The sequence below is a fragment of the Schistocerca cancellata genome, chromosome 12 (genome assembly GCF_023864275.1).
Source record: "Schistocerca cancellata isolate TAMUIC-IGC-003103 chromosome 12, iqSchCanc2.1, whole genome shotgun sequence".
Classification (NCBI taxonomy): Eukaryota; Metazoa; Arthropoda; class Insecta; order Orthoptera; family Acrididae; genus Schistocerca; species Schistocerca cancellata.
In genome coordinates this window covers 96,810,009-96,832,165 of record NC_064637.1, presented here as the reverse complement: position 1 = coordinate 96,832,165, position 22,157 = coordinate 96,810,009, and the positions used below count along the sequence as shown (strand labels likewise).

Below are 22,157 nucleotides of genomic sequence, written 5' to 3'. Positions count from 1 at the left end.
TGAAATTTCGTAAATAGATCTCGCCGCGACAAAAAACGTCTTTGCTTTCATGACTTCCGTCCCAACTCGCGTATCATATCTGCCACACTCTCTCCCCTATTATGTGATAATACAAAACCAGCTGCCCTTTTTTTGCACCCTTTCGATTTCCTCCGTCAATCCCACATGGTAAGGATCCCACACTGCGCAGCAATATTCTAACAGAGGTCGAATTAGTGTAGTGTAAGCTGTCTCTTTAGTGGACTTGTTGCATCTTCTAAGTGTCCTGTCAATGAAACACAACCTTTTGCTCCCCTTCCCCACAATTTTATCTATGTGCAATTTCCAACTGAGGTTGTTCGTAATTTTTACACCCAGGTACTTAGTTGAATTGAGAGCCTTGAGAATTGTACTATTTATCGAGTAATCGAATTCCAATGGATTTCTTTGGATACTCATGTGGATCACCTCACACTTTTCGTTATTTAGCGTCAACGTCCACCTGCCACACCATACAGCAATCTTTTCGAAATCACTTTGCAACTGATACTGGTCTTTGGATGACCTTACTAGACAGTAAATTACAGCTTCATCTGCGAACAACCTAAGAAAACTGCTCAGATTGTCACCCAGGTCATTTATACAGATCAGGAACAGCAGAGGTGAGGAACACCTGATATCACCTCAGTTTTACTCGATGATTTGCCGTATTCTTGTATTCCTCTCCAGCAAGTTTTCCACACCCAGGAACCACGTGGGTTTTTTCCTACATTCTTATACCCTAACAGTCTCTTCCTTATATTCTGCAAGAAGGAGACTCAGATTTCAAAATCTAGCATTCATTCATCTTTATATGTATTTCTATTTGGCAATTGTGTTTTTGTCAATACATACACAAATACCTCGAGTTCTTTTTGCATGTTAAACATTTCTTAGGTCCTTTGTACATACATACAACATTTCACACAGTTTTGGATGCAGTGTACCCAGTCTAGCAAGGCAATACAAGCAAACACATCAACAGCATATGGAAGTATTATAAACTATATTATTGTCTATTTTGCATGCAAAATGTAACCCTATTGCACAGTTCATTTTTGCAACTGTTTTTTTTTATCTCTAGTCAAAAAACACACACACACACACACACACACACACACACACACACACACGTAGAGAGATAAAGGACACAAATTAAGGTAAGAAGTTACTTACGTTATAGCAGCCTTCAATGTCAAATGGTCCTTGTGATGATGCTTCCTGCGACTCTGAAAATACAGAAGTCAATTAAAATTCAGTTACCTTTAACTTACCAAGCAACGACAAAGCAGATCATACAAAAAGGTGCCTCCATATTTGCAAAATTATGAACCAAATTTTGAATGTTAAAACACAGAGAACTAAAATGTCAAAACAAGAATAAAAGAAAAAAATTAAGGATGTAGATGATTTTTTTTTTCAGTTTACACAGACAGGTGGAGAGCACTAAAAAAGATGAGTATGTTGCACTGTATAGCATAATAGCAAAGTTTCAGCTTAGGCAAAAACCACATGTCCAAATTAAGTTATATAGATGCTTTACATATCACCATTCCTTCTCCTAGGTCAGTGGTTCCCAACTTTTTGGAGACAAATCACCCCCGAGTACAATAATGTATTAACTAGTAAACCCTCCCACCCCTCCCCACATCAACATCATTTGCGCCATTAGAATGGAAAATAATTTTCTTTGAGCACTTTTATTTTTAAAATGTCAAAAAATATATGACACTTAGTTCTGTAGGTATTTTATTAAACTAGGAACTAATGAGTGGATTAAACAACTGGTGCTGTCTATTTCTAATGACCACCTCTTACAGAATGATGAAACCGTACTCTGGGTATAACAAGTATGAATGCTACCACAACTACCTGCCAGAAAAGAGTGCATGTCTACATTGTGATCGAGGATAGACAGTTTGTACGAAACTTCACTCCCTGGTGACACTTGCTACACCCACTCTTTCACCTCCATTTATAATCAACCAAATTAAAATGTCTGTACTATACTTAGTTTGTAAATCACTTGATTCCTTTTTTTATGACCACTGCCACTAATAATAATAAGCTCGGGGCCTCATCTTACAAGTGATGAGGAAGGAGGAGGGGGAGGGGTAACACCTCGTAAAAAAAACCTCGGTCCATCTGGCTCCGGGTGGTAGCACCCTGTGAGGGCCCCTGCCTAGGGTTCCAGGTGAAGCCCAGTCAATGGTCTCAAAGGCGGAAGAAGAATCCTAACTCTCAACGGCAGAGAGAGTGGAAGAACCTAATGAAGAAAACCATGAAAAATAAACATTTCATACTAACAATCTGATCTTACCATGGAATTTATTTCCTACCATGTACAATGTACAATTTCAATTGCAGAATGGAAAGTCTGCTAGAAGAAAGCACTACCCCAGGTGGTAACTCGAAAGAGGAATCCACCATTGCTTTATGCAATGCATCAGGACCTAGGGTTCTGGGGAGCCCCAACATCTGCATTATGATGAGTCAGAGCATCCTTGGTGTCCTTCCAAACTCAAGTTCAAAACGAAATTCTTTGCAGGCGCCTTGAACATAAACTCATTACTAAAAATTGGTAAACAAAAAGAACTTGAAATTCTCTTAGATAAGTATGAAATACAAATTTTAGCAGTTCAAGAAACAAGATTTTTGGATGAAAATGTTACAGAAACCAAAAACCATAGAATTTTTAAGGGTAAACCAGCATAAAAATCATGAAAGACATGCCAATACTTGGTTCCACTTTCTATGTTCATAAAAATTTAGAAGATAACATTACAGAATTCAAATTCAGTTCAGAAAGATTATCTCTTCTCACAGTTAAATGCAAAAATAAACAGTATACCTTTGATAATTGTGATGCTCCAAACAATGATGACAATAAGAAAAATCCAAGTAAAGTAGAAGCATTCTGGGAACTTCTAGAAGAAGAAATATCAAAAATTCCAAAGTCAAATGATGTTATGGGGGATTTTAATGATTTTAATGCACAAATAGGGAGGGAAAAATCATTTCAAAAAATAGTAGGATATTATCCAGCTCATAAAAGAACAAACAAATATGGCCAAGTCTTTGTAGAACATTTCAGTTGAAGGTAATGTCAACCTTCTTCAAAAAATGACCAGAAAAGGCAAAAACGTAGATCTCTCCGAATCCAATGCTAGGGGAGTTCCAGTTAGATCATGTAGCTATTTCTAAATACAGTTTTAAAGAAATCATGAATGTAAAAGTAGTGGGAAACAGGGAATTTGATTCTGATCATTACCTGACTAAGATTAAACTAAACTTCTCCCCAATAAAAATCAAAAGAAAAAGCAAAAATTAATTAAATATAATATAGACAGGCTCAACATCACCAAAGAGGTAATAAAAAATTTTCAGGAAGAAATTAAAGGAACTAAATCAGGGAAATGGGAAGAAATAGCGAAAGAAATCAACAGGGCAGCGAAAAATGTTTCTGAAACAACAAAAATGAAGAAATAAGTCTGGTGGAATGAAATCTGTGAAGAAGCAGTAACAGAAAGAACAAAGCAGTGAAAGAAATGAAAATGTTCTGGGAAGCCTGAACACCCTGATGCATTTAGAATGCAAAGGAAAGAAACAGCAAGAGTAATTAAGAGTGCTAAAACATCTTTTGAGAAATCACAACTTCTTAACATACAAAACAACTTCGTAAAAAATAACTCTCGGAATTTCAATCATATGTTTAAAAGTTATCTAAACGGCTAACAAGCTCCAAGTATTTGCTTCACAGATGAAAATGGTACAGCAGGCCTAAGCAACAGCCAGAATTGTGAAATACTAAGAAAGTACTTTGAAAAATTATTGAACTGTGAAGAACCAAACTGCAGACTAGAGTGCCCAGATCTCCATGAAAATACAGAAGCCCCCCCCCCCCGTTCCACAATGTCCTTGCACCTGTTGCCACTCAAGTCCCTGCAAACACCACCAGACAGTGTTCGTCACTCTCCCCACTCCCACACAACTATGCCTTCTCCTTCCCCACTGCCTCCAGATTGTTTCTTGCATCCCACACGATAGTTGCATTCTGACCTGAGATGCCGGAGTTGGCGGTCATGTGTGTGTGGAGTGTGTTTGCTTGAGTGTGTGAATGGTGTGGGTGTCTCTTTTACTGATGAACATTGTGGCCGAAAGCTTTATGTAAGTGTCTTTTAATTGTGCCTGTCTGCAATAATGTGTCTTCTATATGGTAAGTAGCAGTCTTGTCTTTTCCTACACTGTTGATATTTCTACCTGCAGTTTCCATTTTTTCGATTATGAATCAATACAAAATACATGTATAAACTGGTTCAGTTAATAATAACAATAACCATTATCATTATTATTATAACTGATTATAGAAACTTTTGAAAATGGTAAATCTAAATGGTATTGAATGTGAAATTCTTTTCTGTTAAAATGTTAAAATTGAAACTACTGGTATAACTTTAAATTTTAAATATTTAGTAAAAAGTACTAGTGGGAATTGAAGTTACTATGCTGAGCATGTTCACATAGCAGAGTTACATTCTGGACCTCGTGCCAATCAGATGGGATTAGCGCAGAAGATTATTAATAAGACATGAAATACGGAAACAAGTAGACTGTGAAATATCATTTACTGAAGTGAATAAATAAATACAAAACCCTGGAAGCGCTTTTACAACCATCAACATCATTCCTTCGGACAACCAGCTAGAGCGAGTGGTAATGGACAATGAACAGAAGGTGAGTAAAAGAATGAATGAATTATCTAAACTTAAATTCTAATCTTTATCTTTTATTTTTTTCTCAAGTTACTAGAAAAATGAATGCAAAACAGAACACCTTAGAGCATTGTTAGATTTGCTAAGCATTATTGATTCAACAGCAAAATAACTCCATTATAAAACAGTTATGGTCTGGTCTTTTGAATACATTCGTCTCATGCTTTGCATCTGCTAATGGAAGTCTTTGTGTGGTAACAGAGGAAACAGGACAGGTAATGGTGCTTCCCTTACATCCAACTTTGTACAGTCATTCGTGAGTATGCATGCCCCTTTTCAATGTGTATACACAAGGAAAATGTTTCTAGCAAACTGAGCTATTAGCAGATTTAACTTCATAAATCAAAGTGTATTCTTGAACACTATTTGTAACAAAATATTTTTAACAACATGGCACGGGGCACGGAAACAATTTCACATCCTCAGGCCTCAACATAATGAGCTTCAAGGTGATGCTTCAGGGAAAATTCTTTTGAACAAGCAGCACAGAAAAACTCTTTTACCTCATTATGTACCAGCATATGCCTCCTCAAACAGTTTAAATGTGAAAAAGGCTTTTGAACACTCAGCGCATGTAAATAGATTTTCTTCAGTGTGACTATGCATAAGTACCTGTTCTGCACTGGAGAAGAGTTTCTCTTCCCTGTGAGCAAGTAGATGTGTTACAAAGTTGCTGTGGTCACTGAAAGTCTTTAAGCAAGTGGGACATGCAAACTCGTTCTCTGGTTGTGCCAAACATATGGTCTCAGTCTCTTTGTTTTTGCACCTTTTCTGATTCGGATGTTGCCTGTTTTTCTGTGTGCACATATTCTTGCTTTCTTCATTACTACTCCCTGATTCTTCTCTGTTTGTAGTCTCTGATGTTACATGTGACCGGTTGTTGTTTCTACTCTTAACCTTGGACTCCATACTGCACCTAGAAAATAATGAGATCTATTACTGTCAGTCATATAATTACACAAATGCACTATGTTAGTAATATGTCAAAAATCTGCCACATTTGCGAAATGTTACTGGTCTTTACCAAGGTTTCAGCTAGAGTAATCTAGCCTTCTTCAGAAGCATAAAATAAACTAATACATGCCAGAGTAAGGCACGGTCAAACATAAAAAGCTAAAGTACTGTGGTACCATGTCAAGCTATGTTATTTAGCTGAGGAACAGCCCCGGCCCCACTTCATGGAAAGCAGTCGGTTAGCCGCGGACACTATGTTGGAACTGACTGTGGCACACAGATATGTCCCGAGCAAGAGGGTGGATCACACGCATGTGCACACGGAAAGTCAAAGGTACCTGCCATTAGCTGTCTTTATGTTATGTACTGGGAAATTACCTATAATGTTAAACCGTAAATTTGTGAGAGAACAAGGCATCAAAAAGATAAAATCCTGATGAACGTTAACTGTAAACCGAGACCTTATAAACTGATAAGAAATTTACTTAGATGTTTAAGTTCAGCTTGTTAGATTAAAAACTACATATGACCACTGCTATGTTGTATGGTTCTGCATGATCTCATGCGGGGGATGAACGAGGTTATATGTCCATAACACGAGAGCTTCTCAGGTTAGAAGAAGGAGGAAATAGAATAATTTCCATTACACATGGAGTAATATGTAAATTTGTTAATGCGAAATTTGACTAACGTTGTTATGTTATGGCACTACATTACTACACATTTATGACTGACGGGGTGTGTAAAGCTTAGGGCATCATTTATGACTTTATGCACAGATGGTCAACGTTGTGTTTAGGAAAGCTGTAATAACTTAACCAAACATACACTAACTATAAATATAATATGTACGACTGTCCACTATATGTAATCACAAGGGTGATGTGGAACAAAACTCTTAAGGGCAAAGATTAATTACTAGTTAGTGGTGGGTTCAAGATCCCTATGCATTTAAATACATTATGCCACCCTAACTGTTAAAATACACACTCTAGTGTATTAGATATTACCTATTTAGTATATTGCCTATAAGGCTATTAACTATTTAGGATAAGGATTATTGTGAGCATGGTGGAATTCTCACATAGACTACCAAGAAATAAGGTCTAATATTTAAAGTAGGGTGTGTCAGGGCATACAACACCACTGCCAACACACTCATATACTATTGACCGACAAAGGTCAAGCTAATAATATGAACATGAGCTGTATTCTTCCCTTTTTGAACAGGAACATAAATTAAGGATATGGTCTAATAGTGAGCAAAGTGTAAGTGTCTCACGTAGGTTAATAGCATAAATCAGAACCTAATACTTAAAGTAGGGTGTGACTGGGCATACAACACCACCGTAATCACACTTACATACTACTGACCGACATAGGTCACAAGCATTTACAAAATATAGTCTGCAAACTAACCTTTGATAGGAATAATATCTCAAAGGTTACATTGTATACAGCGTAGATTCTTTAGAGCAACAAGGCCAAAGTTATCTGCCTATGGGAGAATACTTTAAACCACGTTGCATAAATATTAAACTTATCTTAAATTGGCATCCAGATCTCATCGAATAGTATTGGCCAGCTTGAATTAAAGGCGGGCATAATGCTTAATACCTATGGGTAGAAAGAAAAGGCAATGTGTGCCAACATCGTTAGTAGGTTCGACTTCCATATTCTCAGTTATGTTGGAACTAGAACTATATTTACCATAAAGAATATTAATTAAATCGTGGTATTGAACATTACCAAATGTCACAGTGAATTTCTAAGTCTTAAGCATCGAAGTATCAGGAATGGATATGCAGTGACAAGGCACGAAAGTTAGTGTGATTCTCTAGCTATGTGCCGTTTTTAACTGTTAGTTGTAAACTAATCATTCACAGTAAATATAGTTCTAATTCCATGATCCACCTGAATGTCATTTCGACACTGTGAGGTCTCCGAGTTGCAATCATCATCTGTTAGTAATAGACTTCCTCAGCTTATAAATGTCACAGTGCATTCACATTCCTGCAAAATTTTCATTATTTTTTGTTGCAAACTGTGAACAAAAAAGTGAACTTTCACTGACATCATAAGTAAGACAAATGCAAACATTAGCTAGATATTTGCAACAAAAAGAACAGAGACAGAGTTTTGGAACTCAAAAACATAATTAAGAAAATGATGTATGTTCCACATAACCTCACCGAGGCTTAGTCTGATCCACAATGCATGCTGGAGAGTCACAAAAGCAACTCAGCACAGGAATGATTAGTTTATCTTCTGACAGGTTATGCCTTAAGTGTTTGTGCCCTTTAAGTTGGAATTTGTCTATATGTCACTCTCTTTGCTTATGTCTATTAGAGGTTACAGCTCCTCTACAGGAAAGACACTGTTCACATACCCATCAAAGGGCAACTTCAGTGTTCTTATGCAATTGGAAAACATCGTCGTCACAAAACTCCGTGTCAACAGTTTATGGGATGACATTTCTTTTACAAACATCTAAATAGTTTGGATCACATTAGTGTTGAAATATCCAACACTGGATGCTGCGAAGGTCATATGATGGGCAATATTCCGAAGCTGATTCTCCATTACATGAAATGCCAGTTTTACACGGACATTAAATAGGTTCAGAAGGAACTGAAGTCTTCAAAATTTCAAAGACTGCCTGGAAACTAAACTTCCTGACAATTCATGTCCATTAAGGCACATTAATTGCATCTACATACTTTCCATTGAATTTTCATTTCATTACATAAATTTCACAAACGAGTAATTTGTGTGCTGCATTTGCCATAGTAACATGTACTTCCGTAGGTCACCTGCGGATCAACTGACATCTCAAGGTGGAACTGCTGAACTACAGCAGTTGTGACATAGAAGATGGATCCTCGCCATTTGTTATATTTCTCTGTTCCCATAAAGAAACTAATTTTTTGCTAATTTTTGGTACATTTATCCACTGTCATGTAACATCTATACAAAAAATCTCAAAATCCAATTCAGACTGATTTTCACTTAAAGGTATTATTCAGATGCTCATTTAAAGAGTCTGATTCAATTTGCGTAATTAGTTTTCATTAGGGCACCACTAATTAAAAGGTATGTTTAATTATAGTTACCACTACAGGTTGCTACATGCAAAACACCTATGAGCTAATAATGATATCTGAGGAAGATGACCTACGCCATTTGAAAGTTAAGCATTCCGACTTGTAATAAAACTGGTTATGGTGAGACAAATTTACTAACTGATCTTGGATCATATGAAATGATTGATTCCCAAGTTGAAGAATCAAAACCCAGAAATCCACTACCATACAGCTATACAAACATGTATAAATGTCAAAACACACACACACACACACACACACACACACACACACACTTATTGTAACTACAGTGATGATTATGGACTTCTTAAAAAGATAATCAATGATAAACAATTATTTGTACCTATTTTGGAAATATGTGTTTCAAAGATGAGTTTGCATAGATAGATCAATATTTTATACTATTTTCTTTGCTACATGTTGTTAGAGGTAAATGTTTGTCTTTGGATAGATTGAGTTTGAAGTGTGAGGATGGAGTAAAAGTTGTGCGTGTTGTGTTAGCGTCGTGGTTGGTGTTGATTTGTACTGTGAAGTGAAATGACTTAAAATATGTGTGTCCAACACCAGAAAGTCCACCAGCGTTCATATTATTTAACAAAATTCAGCCGAGTATCCTCTAGACCATTATACAATGTTTCATTTCAGAATGGACTATGAGCCTACAACCTACAACAAAAAGCAAGAATAAAAGATGAGTATTATGACAACTGTTTATTCAAATTCTACTGTTGCTACATGTCTCTGCAGTGCATCACTATTTCTGCGTGCCAAATGCTGTGAAAATGTGACGAGCCACCCAAATTATTGGCTTATTTCAAAACTAATAAATCAACTTTGGGCTACAAGAGGGTGATGACAGCCAGAGACTTTTCAGCAAAGTGTTTTAAATTAACTAACACTAATTATCCTCCACAGTAATTAACATTGAAGTTCATAGCCAGTACCATTTTCTACCGCAGCTTTTGTAATAACCACAGTTAGATTCCTGACTTCGACTACATACTTCGTTACCATAAGTTTTTCGTACAGTATGACATACAGCATTAATTGATTAACTCGGTAATTAACAATTTCATAAAATTTGCTTTAATTTGAAATATGGTGCATGTATATGTAAACAAGGGGATTTACACTACTGAAGAAAAATAGTGTCCATTTATTTTTCTAAAATTTCAATCAACAACACTCTCTGTAATCCAAAATTCTACAGTAGTTCATCAAAAACAGAAATTCCAACCTACCCAAATTTTGAAGTATCAAGTACTTTTCAAAATAATGGCTTGTTCCTACACTAGTCTTTATAAGAGTATGTCAGTCATGAAGTAATCAGTTAATGGTTTGAAAGTTAACGAGTAACATCCATGTTGGATTCACATGGATTTTTGAATCATACCGCCACAGTTGTGTGTATTATATATGTGAAAATTAGCACATTGGCAACTGCAAGATTCAAGAACTTCAATGTATAAATATTTCCAAGTGATTCCTGTTACCCAAATGAAATGGCAAATTGATTAACTTGTGTTTTAATTAACATGGCTGTGAAATGTTATCAATTATGATATATCTAACACAGTTAGAGGCAGAGTTGATTGAACTATCATGGGGCGATCTTCTTCAATAAATCATTGGAGGACAATGAAAAGTGTGAACTGTGACAATTTTATGTTGTGCACTGTTTATTTGGTGGTATCACAGAAAAATTAATTTTAAAAACTAACATTGTGATTGTCGATACAGGCCTGAAGACCTAAACTAATCATTTATTGTAGGAAGTGAAGTGGTCACCATTCTTATTTTTCACGTTTGAAAAGAATAAAATGTGTGTGTTAATGTCATTTGAAACATGCTGTTGTGTACAATATTGAGCAAATACCAATTCCACACTCATTTAAAATTTCAGCTTTGAGGTGAACAAAACTCACACTACTGAGGATCAGACTGTGAGTATCAATCAATTCCGCCACAGAGTCTGTGCACATTCTCTGCTACTTGCTATGCTGTGTTCTTAAAAATGTTCGAGAAGATAACTTACAACAGAATACTGAACTATCTTTCTGAAAATAGCCTCTTTACGACTCAATTTCTCTTCTGTACAGGCTTCTCATCAGAGAAAGCATTGTACGATCTCAGTTCAGTTAAACTTCAGTTGTGAGATTAAAAAATTACAGAAGGGAATTAGAAAGGTATCACATTAAAGGCACATTTCATGCAAGGATGGATGGACACGCATCTTAAGAACTGAAAACATATCACATTAATGAATTATATAGTGTCTCTGTCCTAACAGTTGTCAGGCACATTTTCTGGTATTTTGGCAGATATTTCCAATTTCATTTTTGTAATGTGTAACTGTAGTCAGCCCATAAAATTCTGCTCATCATGTCTTTCATGCAATGCCCAGTATTCATTTGTTTCATGTTACATACAAAATGATTTTTAAAGTGGAATTTTATGTGCCCAATCGACAGGGCAGTCCCATATCAGTGCAGTGCAATATTAATTTTATCAGAGGCAGTACATCAGCAGTACCAGCACTAACCTGGCCCATGCTGACTGCAGAAGCACTGGCAAGGCACTGCTGGGGTACTGATTATTCTTCATGTTTTACTGCTCCTGTTAATGCATGATGGTAAAATGAATAATGCACTAAACTAATATGGGCCCACTCTATTGAATGGGTATTTTTTGGTTGGTTCCAGCTACACATTACAGAAATGAAATCGGAATTATTTGTGGAAATAACAGACAAAATGTGCCACAGGAAAGACACCTAGTAGAACAAGAAGATCAAATTTGGACAGCACAAAAGCTGACCATGACAAGAAAATCAGAATAATTAGTGCTCATATTGAGCTTCATCAGCGATCATTCTTCCTGCATGCCCTTTGTGAATGGAACAGGTAAGTGTGTGAAAGTAATTTTCACAAATGTACCTTCCACCACATATTTTAAAATGGCTTGCAGAGTATAGTTGTAGACATGAATATGGGAAACTATGGTTACAGGCAATTGACGAAAATACTGATTTTCATTATGCTTTGATTTCCTTCAAATTTTCTCCTTCCATACTATCCTAGCTATCACTTCTAAGATAAATTGAAGCTCTCAAGTCTTGTAAAGTGCAAACAAGCCATTTTCTGTACTCCTCTTCAGTACGTCTCCCATACCCGAGAACTAAGAGAAATTTACCTTCACACCTTATCGGTCTGTTTCCTCTCTTCAGCCAGGAGGAATCTCTGATTCCAAAAACTAGCTTCTTGATGTGTTTTCCTACATTTATGATTGCCAACTGTATTTTCTTCAATACATAGATGATTATATTTAGTTCTTTGTTCACTTTCAAACATATAAAAGCACTTTTGGACATACAAACAATGTTTTACACAATTAAGCAATACAAACAAACACATCAGCAGCATATGCAAAGCTCATTCTCTATTTGTGTGTGTGTGTGTGTGTGTGTGACAGAGAGAGAGAGAGAGAGAGAGAGAGAGAGAGAGAGAGAGAGAGAGCACAAATTAAGTTAACAACCACTTACACTACAGCAGCCTTCGATGCCAGATTATCCTTGCGATGATGCTTCCTTTCACTCTGAAAATACAAAAGTCAGTCATAATTCAGTTATCTTTAAGCTACCAAGTAATGACAAAGCAGATAACATGAAATGGGTGCTTCCATAGTTGGAAAATTATCAAATAAACAAAAAATAAATTTTTATGTTGAAGTACTAAAATACCAAAATGAGAAGAAGCGAAATAATAAAAATAAAATGAGGGAACAAAAATGGATGAAGATGATTGTTAAGTTTTCTCCAGTCCATATAGACAACTGGTTAGGGGTAGTAAAAGGCAAGTGCACTGCATCCTCCTCCCCCCCAACGAACGATGGACCTTGCCGTTCGTGGGGAGGCTTGTGTGCCTCAGCGATACAGATAGCCATACTGTAGGTGCAATCACAACAGAGGGGTTTCTGTTGAGAGACCAGACAAACATGTGGTTCCTGTAGAGGGGCAACAGCCTTTTCAGTAGCTGCAGGAGCAACAGTCTAGATAATTGACTAATCTGGCCTTGTAACATCAACCAAAATGGATTTGCTGTGCTGGTACTGCGAACAGCTGAAAGCAAGGGGAAACTACAGCCATAATTTTTCTCAAGGGCATGCAGCTTTACCGTATGGTCAAATGAGGATGGCGCCCTCTTGGGTAAAATATTCCAGAGGTAAAATAGTCCCCCATTCAGATCTCCAGATGGGGACTACTCAGGAAGATGTCATTATCATGAGAAACAAAACTGGCATTCTACACATCGGAGTGTGGAATGTCAGATCCCTTAGTCGGGCAGGTAGGTCAGAAAATTTAAAAAGGGCAATGGATAGGTTAAAGTTATGTATAGTGGGAATTAGTGATGTTAGGTGGCAGGAGGAACAAGACTTTTGGTCAGATGAATACAGGATTATAAACACAAAATGAAATATGGTTAATGCAGGAGTAGGTTTAATAATGCATAACAAATATAAATGTGGATAAGTTACTATCAACAGCATAGTGAATGCACTACTGTAGCCAAAACAGACACAATGTCCACGCCTACCACAGCAGTACAAGTTTGTACACCAACTACCTCCGCAGATGATGAAGAGATTAAAGAAATGTATGATGTGATACAAGAAATTATTTAGATAGTAAGGGAGATAAAAACTTGACAGTCATGGGGAACTGGAATTCGATAGTAAGAAAAGGAAGAGAAGGGAAAGTAGTAGGTTAATATTGACTGGGGGTAAGGAACAGAAGAGGAAGTCGCTTGGAGGAATTTTGCACATTGTTTTAGAATCATCAAAAATGGCTGTATATGTGGAAGAGGCCTGGAGACACTGGAAGGTTCCAGATTGACTATATAATGGTAAGACAGAGATTTAGGAACCAGATTTTAAATTGCAAGACATTTCCAGGGGCAGATGAGGACTCTGACCACAATTTATTGGTTATGAACTGTAGACCAAACTAAAGACATGACAAAAAGGTAGGAATTTAAGGAGATGGTACCTGGATAAACTGAAAGAACCAGAGGTTGTGGGGAGTTTCACAGAGAGTATTAGGCAACGATTGACAAGAGCAGGGGAAAGGAATACAGTAGAAGAAGAATGGGTAGATTTGAGATATGAAATAGTGAAGACAGCAGAGAATCAAGTGCATAAAAAGATGAGGGCTAGTAGAAATCCTTGGGTAACAGAAGAGGTATTGAATTTAATTGATGAAAGGAGAAAATATAAAAATGCCATAAATAAAGCAGGCAAAAATGAATACAAATATCTCAAAAATGAGATCATGAGAAAGTGCAAAATAGCTAATCAGAGATGGCTAGAGGACAAATGTAAGGATGTAGAAACTTATATCACTAGGGGTAAGAAAGATACTGCCTACAGGAAAATTACAGAGGCCTTTGGAGAAAAGAGAACCACCTGAATGAATATCAAGAGCTCAGCTGGAAAACCAGTCATAAGCAAAGAAGAGAAAGCCGAAAGGTGGAATGAATATGTAGAGGGTCTATACAAGGGCGATGGAGGGCAATATTACGGAAATGTAAGAGGATGTAGATGAAGATGAAATGGGAGATATGGTATTGCGTGAAGAATCTGACAGAGCACTGAAAGACCTAAGTTGAAACTAGGCCCCAGGAGTAGATAACACACCATTACAGCTACTGATAGCCTTGGAGAGCCAGCCATGACAAAACTGTACCATTGGGAGAGCAAGATGTGTGAGGCAGGCAAAATATCATCGGACTTCAAGAAGACTTTAATATTCCAATCACAAAGAAAATTACAGAATATCAGTTTAATAAGTCATGGCTGCAAAATACTGACACGAATACTTTACAGACGAATGAAAAAACTGGTATAAGGCGACCTCGGCGAAAATCAATTTGGATTCCATAGAAATGTTGGAACACGTGAGGCAATACTGACCCTACGACTTATCTTAGAAGATAGATTAAGGAAAGGCAAACATTCGTAGACTTAGAGAAAGTTTTGACTATGTTGACTGGAAAACTCTCTTTCAAGTTCTGAAGGTGGCAGGGGTAAAATACAGGGAGCAAAAGGCTATTTAGAATTTGTACAAAAACTTGATGGCTGTTATAAGAGTTGAGGGGCACAAAAGGCAAGCAGTGATTGAGAGGGAAGTGAAACAGGGTTGTAGCTGATCCCTGATGTTATTCAGTCTGTATATGGAGCAAGCAGTAAAGGAAACAAAAGAAAATTTGGAGTAGGAATTAAAATCCATGGAGAAGAAATAAAAACTTTGTTGTTTGCCGAAGACAATGTAATTCTGTCAGAGCAGCATAGGACATGGAAGAGCAGTTGACTGGAATGGACAGTATCTTGAAGGAAGGATATGAGATGAACACCAACAAAAGCAAAACCAAGCTAATGGAATGTAGTTGAATTAAATCTGGTGATGCTGAGGGAATTAGAGTAGGAAATGAGAAAGTGTTTCTGAAGAAGAGAAATTTGTTAATATTGAGTATAGATTTAAGTGTCAGGGAGTCATTTCTGAAAGTGTTTGTATGATGGACTGTAGTCATGTATGGAAGTGAAACATGGCCCCTAAATAGTTTAGACAAGAAGAGAATAGAGGCTTTCAAAATCTGGTGCTACATAAGAATGTTGAAGATTAGATGGGTAGATAATGTAACTAATGAGGAAGTACTGAATGGAATTGGGGAGAAGAATAATTTGTGGCAGAATTTGACTAGAAGAATGGATCGGTTGGTAGGACACATTCGGAGGCATCAAGAGATAACCAATTTTTAGTATTGCAGGGAAGCTTGGACGGTAAAAATCGTACAGGGAGACCAAGAGATGAATATACTAAGCAGATTCAGAAGGATATAGGTTGGAGTAGTTAGTCGGAGATGAAGAGGCTTGCACAGGATAGAGTAGCACGGAAAGCTGCATCAAACAAGTAAACAAAGATCCACACAAAGCCCTACAGATTTCTTTATACTACCAATAAAGTTGTCACCCACAAAAACAAATGTAATGGTATTTACAGGGTAAGGAATAATAATAGTACAAAGTAGAACTTCTAGAAAAGTTTTACACTTTAAACACATACACATCCAAAAGCGCAAAGAGAGCCATTTTCAGACTAAAAGTTCAAAGGTCTGGAATTCAGTCTTCGTCTTGTTCTAGGACTTTTTACTGTCACTGCTTCTTTTACCACTTCAAGGCTTTGTTAATGTGAATTGCCTAGTCACATTGTAATTTGGAGGTCATGTTAAATTATAGGCCCCCTATAGTGTCCGTTTAAGTCACTTCAAGGGCTGGACGAAGACAATGACACACCAGCTAAAATAGGACCACGCACAATAGCACTGCGGTTTTTATACACCAGCTTCAGATTAAGGTTTACTCAGTATACATACATACGTACATAATATGCTCATTAGTGGCAAACATTTTAACTATATATGACAGTAGTATCTGTTCCCGAACGAACAGTTACCGTGGATGACCATGCAGCTTTGCTAGAAATGAAATGATAATTAAATGGACACCTTAGCTGCAATTAGGCGTTGATGTACTTCATTGGGGACATGTTGAAAATGTGTGCCCCGACCGGGACTCGAACCCGGGATCTCCTGCTTACATGGCAGATGTTCTATCCATCTGAGCCACCGCGGGCACAGAGGATAGTGCGTCTGCAGGGACTTTTCCCTTGCACGCTCCCCGTGAGATCCACTTGGTAGATTAATCTGCCACGAGTAATGAGTATGATGGGCAAACATCTATTAGGCGCACTACGAATGTAGTGGTGTGGACATGTTGGGAATGTGGATCTCACGGGGAGCGTGCAAGGGATAAGTCCCTGCAGACGCACTATCCTCTGTGCCCGCGGTGGCTCAGATGGATAGAGCGTCTGCCATGTAAGCAGGAGATCCCGGGTTCGAGTCCCGGTCGGGGCACACATTTTCAACATGTCCCCAATGATGTACATTAACGCCTGTTTGCAGCTAAGGTGTCCATTTAATTATCATTTGCAAACATTTTAATTTATGTTGTGATTTTTAAAAATATTTTCTGATTGCAAATAAAATGATGTTCCTATGTGACTGTATTTACTTGTTATTGACATAAGAACCTATTTATTTGGGCCACACTTTATTTTCAGTATCTGGCTGCTATGCTGTCAAAAAATTGGTAGAATTGGAAGAATGTTTACAATGTGTGTGTGTGTGTGTGTGTGTGTGTGTGTGTGTGCACACGATATCTTTCTCGGGTTGCACTACAAACCGAGGTTTCGAATTCACTAGCACAGTGCTTATTTGCTATAGTTTTGCCTTGAAAATGACAGTGTTGTCACCTGTTGAAATATTGGTAGTTGCACCTGGCTGCATCCCTGCAAGTTATTTGAACAAGTTATATAATGGGAGAAACTCAGGTCTCATTTGTAGCAAGACTTCTCGATGACACACTGCAGTATGTCAAACTATTGTGCTGCTCTTGTAGTACAAATTGTGTGGCTTTTAGAATTGCTATAACAGATGTTGCCCAAAAGTTTACTGATTCACTATTGATGTTCTGAATTGACTCACAAGAAGCTAACACTGACTGCTTGCTTATCTAGTCATTTCAGGTAAATCCTCAGAGAATAGCTAAAATGGGCACTGCAACAAGAAAGGGGCAATACATTGGTAATAATGGCTGGAAAGTATGATAGAACTGGGACTGTCAGATTGACATAGCAAAAACTACTCATTCCTCAATTTAAAAAAAAAAAAAATTTAAAGACACGATAGTAAGGTAAAGGGTAAAAAAGCCAGGTGCATAAAAAACTGCAATAGCATGCAATGGGAGCTGCCCACCTGCATCCTACAGATACACCAATGACTGTGGGTGACCCAGTAGTGTAACAAATCGTGTCACTGGAGAATTGTCCCCACTCGTCCTTATTTACTATCGGTAAGAAAAGACCTCTCTACAAAGAATTGTTAGTTGGCTGTCACGTTATGGGTGCTATATTATAGTGTAGTTTCCACTTGCTGAAATCGCCACAAAACATCGACTTATGATAAAACAGGTCTTTGTCTTGTTTCTGCACCAAACTCACTAAGTAACTTTCAAGATGTAGCCACTTTTAGGACAACTGTTGATGATACAGGTAGCCAAAGCCAGGTCTTGATAGGAACAGAAAGGATGTCTGCACTGCCTAAGAATGATCCATTGCTCAGATCCGGTAGCGGTAAATAAAATAGTAAATAAAATGTAAAATAAGCAGCTCTCGTGGATCACTACTACTACTACTACTACTACTACTACTACTATAATAATAATAATTATTATTACTATTATTAATAACAGTAAGGATTCCATACGATACACTGGATTAGTATACAAAATGACCCAATGAAATTTAAGATTTGACATTACATTTTTTACATCTGTATTCATAAGTTACATTACATTGTCATCATTTTCACATATGTATCAACATGGAATGAATATACAAATTGTGTCTGCACTCAAGAGATCATGATCAGAAACCAACATGCATATTGTGTGTTTACTTCTGCAATTTGTTCACTTAGTAATAATAATAATAACCAAACAGATCATGTCCAGAACAAATTTTAAACTTGAAATTGATTACAAGGATGAGACAAATGCGAAGGAAGCCTACAGTATATGTCTTTGTCGACTTTAAAAAGGCATATGATTCAATTCACAGACCCACACTATTTAAAATTCTTGAAGAACAAGGACTGGATAAGAAGACACAGAACATCATAGAGCAGACATTAACAAATACAAAATGCAAAGTGAAATTCATGGGAAAACTTTCAAAATCATTTGAGATAAAAACTGGGGTTAGACAAGGTGATGGATTATCACCTCTGTTATTTAACTTAGTTCTGGATAGAGTCATGGCAGAATGGGAAAAAGAACTCAAAAAAGAAAAGTACTGGAAACCAATATCACTGGGAACCAAAAAAGATGACCTACAAATCCCCTACTTAGCCTACGCAGACGATCTTGCAATAATGGCAGATTCTAGTGAAATGGCAGTCAAACAGATAGAAACCTTAAAAGAGTGTGCAGGAAAAGTTCGCCTACAAATATCTTTTGAGAAAACGGTGTTTACAACAACAAATCTAGAAATTTCTAAGTTACAAACCAAATATGGAGAAATTAAGAGGGTACCATACTTTAAATATTTAGGAGAGATAATTTCTGAAAAATACTCACAACAAGAAAGAATATTAAAAGCTCGTAGGGGTCTAGGACTGGTCCAAAACATTTACAATAAAAAATGTCTATCTATAAACACAAAAATTAAACATTATAAGTCGGTAATTAAACCAATAATGCTATATGCCAGCGAAACCTTGACACTTAAAAGAAAAACAGATATGGAAAACCTGAAGAAAGAGGAAAGGAAAATCATTAGGAAAATTCTGGGACCAAGATGGACCAAAGAGGGGTATAGATTACAGAAAAATTCTAAAATTGAAGAATTTTCTAACAGAGATAGACATGAGGAAGAGGCGTCTAAAATTCTATGGCCACATAATGAGACTTCCCGATCACAGACTTACAAAAAGAATAGTAAGATACGTAGCATCCCTTGTTAATGGAGGAGAATGGATCAAAAATGTAAAGAAAGATCTGGAATTAGCCAACATTACTACTGAAGACATGAACAAAAGAAACAATTTCAAACTTAAAGTTGACAAATGGGAGGTCAAACCAGAGACAAAAGCGCCGAGAACTGGAACAAAATGGAGCGAAGAAAGAAAAGCTGAATTCTCGCAAAGAATGAAGACCTGGTGGGCAAACAAGAAGAATAAGAAGCCCCAGAAGTGAACCATCTTTACTTAGCGTCTTCCATGTTGGGAGCTTTACGACTAATAATAATAATAATAATAATAATAATAATAATAATAATAATAGCAATAATTGTTATTACTGTAACTGGAAACTTTTTGAAATGGTAAATCAAAATTGTGTTGTAAAAGAAATTCTTTTCTATTAAAAGCTTAGCATTGAAACAACTGGAATAACTTTAAATTGTAAGATCTAGGGTAAAAAGTATTGGTGGGAATTGTAGTTACTATGCTGAGCATGTTCACATAGTAGTGTTGCATTCTGGACCTCCCGCCTATTGGCAGAGATTAGCAGAGAAGATTATATACAGGGTGTCCCATTTATCATGACTACCCTAAATAACTGCTTGTCCAGATGCAGATTACAAAATGTTTCAAGCAAATGTTCTTTATCCATCAGGGGGACATCAATCAGTGTGATTACCTTTGTTGTAGCTTTTCTTTTTACACAGATATCAACGGCTATATGACTTTCTTTAAATGGTGCCCTGTATTTTTTATTCGGTATATCATTTACTCTCCTAAAGACTTATTCAAAAATGTATCACAGTGTACTATTCACTGAAACACAACATAATTAATGACATAACACAACACTGACATTGACGCTCCCAGGGCTTAGTGCAGGTACTCGGGGTAATGGAACACATGCATGTGCTGATGATGACAGAGGACAAATGTAAACATCGTCATTGCATCAACCATCGTCAGTTGCAGAGTTGTGTGAGTAGAATGTACACCAATTAATAGAAGGTAGAAGTGCTACTCATCTATGGGGAATGTAAGTTAGCAGAACAGTAATTGCAATACTGTTTTCTTATGTATGGGTACATTTAGCACAGTAGTTTAGTGCTTTTTAATGCTGTTGTATACAGTAGGCATACAGTAAAGGCTGTCCTTCCTACAAAATGCATTGACATAAAGTTTCTTTTATTGTTGTTGTTGTTGAAGGTAGGCGAAATGCTACGCAGGCAGCGGAACTGTACAGATAGCGATATCCTGACAAGAACCCACCTTCCCGACGGATGTTTTCTCGTCTTGTTGCGACTTTTCAGGAAACGGGAAGTTTCAACCCACGACAATGTTCATCATAGCATTCGCATAGACAAAGTTGCCAAAGTTACTGTTCTCGCTTCTGTTGCTATGAATCCACATGTGAGCACACGATAGCTTGAACATGAGATTGGCATTCCTAAAACCTGTGTACATCATATTCTTACACGTCACAGGTTCCATCCTTAACACATACACCTACATCAAGATTTGCATGGGAACAATTTCCAGAATCGTGTACAGTTATGTCAGTGGGCACAGTGGCAAATCCTCACCAACCCAAACTTGTTCTCCAATGTTCTATTTACCTATGAATGTTCATTCTCAAACAAAGGACAGGTAAATACAAGAAACATGCATTATTGGTCCAGTGATAACACACAATGGCTTAGACAGGTGGAACATCAGCTTCAATGGAGAGTTAACATTATTTCATCAATGGTAGTCTAAACGGCACAGCATATGCCAACTTCCTCAGATGAATTCTTCCTATTCTTCTGGATGAAGTGCCGCTAAGAACAGCAATGCTTATGTGGCATCAACACGATGAATGCCCAGCACATAAAGCCTTGTGTGCATGTCAAGTTCTGAACCGGAGGTATTCTGTCTGATGGATTGGTCGAGGAGGAACAGTTACTTGGCCTGTTAGGTCTCCTGATTTAAATCCTTTGGACTTTTTTCTTTGGGGATGCGTTAAAGACACTGTCTATTGCGATATTCCAACAACTCCAGAGGCAATGGAGGAACATACTGTGCTTGCTTGTAATTCTCTTCAGCAGGCAACACAGGATGCAGTAAATAATTCTTTCATTCAATGAGTGCACCAGTGTATCGGTATCCAGGGTCACCACTGTGAGCACCTTTGAATGTTTTACTCCTAGGCAACGGTACAGGAGAGTCAGTCAATTTTCTGTTATGTTTTTACTTGGTGTTCATTTGTTTTCTGACAACTCCAGCAAGTGGACGAGTTTGTGATCCCAGGCTCAAAGTCAATGTTGTGTCATGTAATTACCAACCTTGTGTTTCAGTGAATGGTACACTGTGATACAATTTTGAATAGGTCTTTAGGAGAGAAGATGAATTACCAAATAATAAATACAGGGTGCCATTTAAAAAAGTCATACTGCTGTTCATATCTTTGTATAAAACGAAGGTACAATGAGGGCAATCATGCAGATTGACGTCCCCCTGAGGGCTAAAGAACATTTACTTGAAACATTTGTAATTTGCAGCTGGACAAACAGTTATTTTGGGGGGTCAAGATAAATGGGACACCCTGTTATAATGTGGAATATGAAATCAAGTAGATCGTGAAGTTTCATTTAATGTACTGCACAAGTATACACAACGGGAACAATAATAAAGCTGAC

At 37.2% G+C, this 22,157-nt stretch overlaps 1 protein-coding gene and 2 non-coding genes across 3 annotated transcripts in view; 1 reads left to right on the top strand and 2 right to left on the bottom strand.

Annotated features, from left to right (window-relative positions):
* Positions 1-22,157, bottom strand: part of LOC126109676 (oocyte zinc finger protein XlCOF6-like) — a 134,837-nt gene that overhangs the window by 54,932 nt on the left and 57,748 nt on the right. Inside the window, exons 8-10 of the mRNA XM_049914726.1 lie at positions 12,390-12,442; positions 5,403-5,706; positions 1,195-1,247 (exon numbers count right to left, since the gene is read on the bottom strand). Of these exons, the coding sequence (XP_049770683.1) occupies positions 1,195-1,247; positions 5,403-5,706; positions 12,390-12,442 (410 nt within the window). The remainder of the gene's footprint in view (positions 1-1,194; positions 1,248-5,402; positions 5,707-12,389; positions 12,443-22,157) is intronic.
* On the bottom strand, positions 16,461-16,535 carry Trnat-ugu (transfer RNA threonine (anticodon UGU)). The gene has a single exon. It is a non-coding gene; the product is annotated as a tRNA-Thr (tRNA).
* Trnat-ugu (transfer RNA threonine (anticodon UGU)) lies at positions 16,741-16,815 on the top strand. Its single transcript has one exon. It is a non-coding gene; the product is annotated as a tRNA-Thr (tRNA).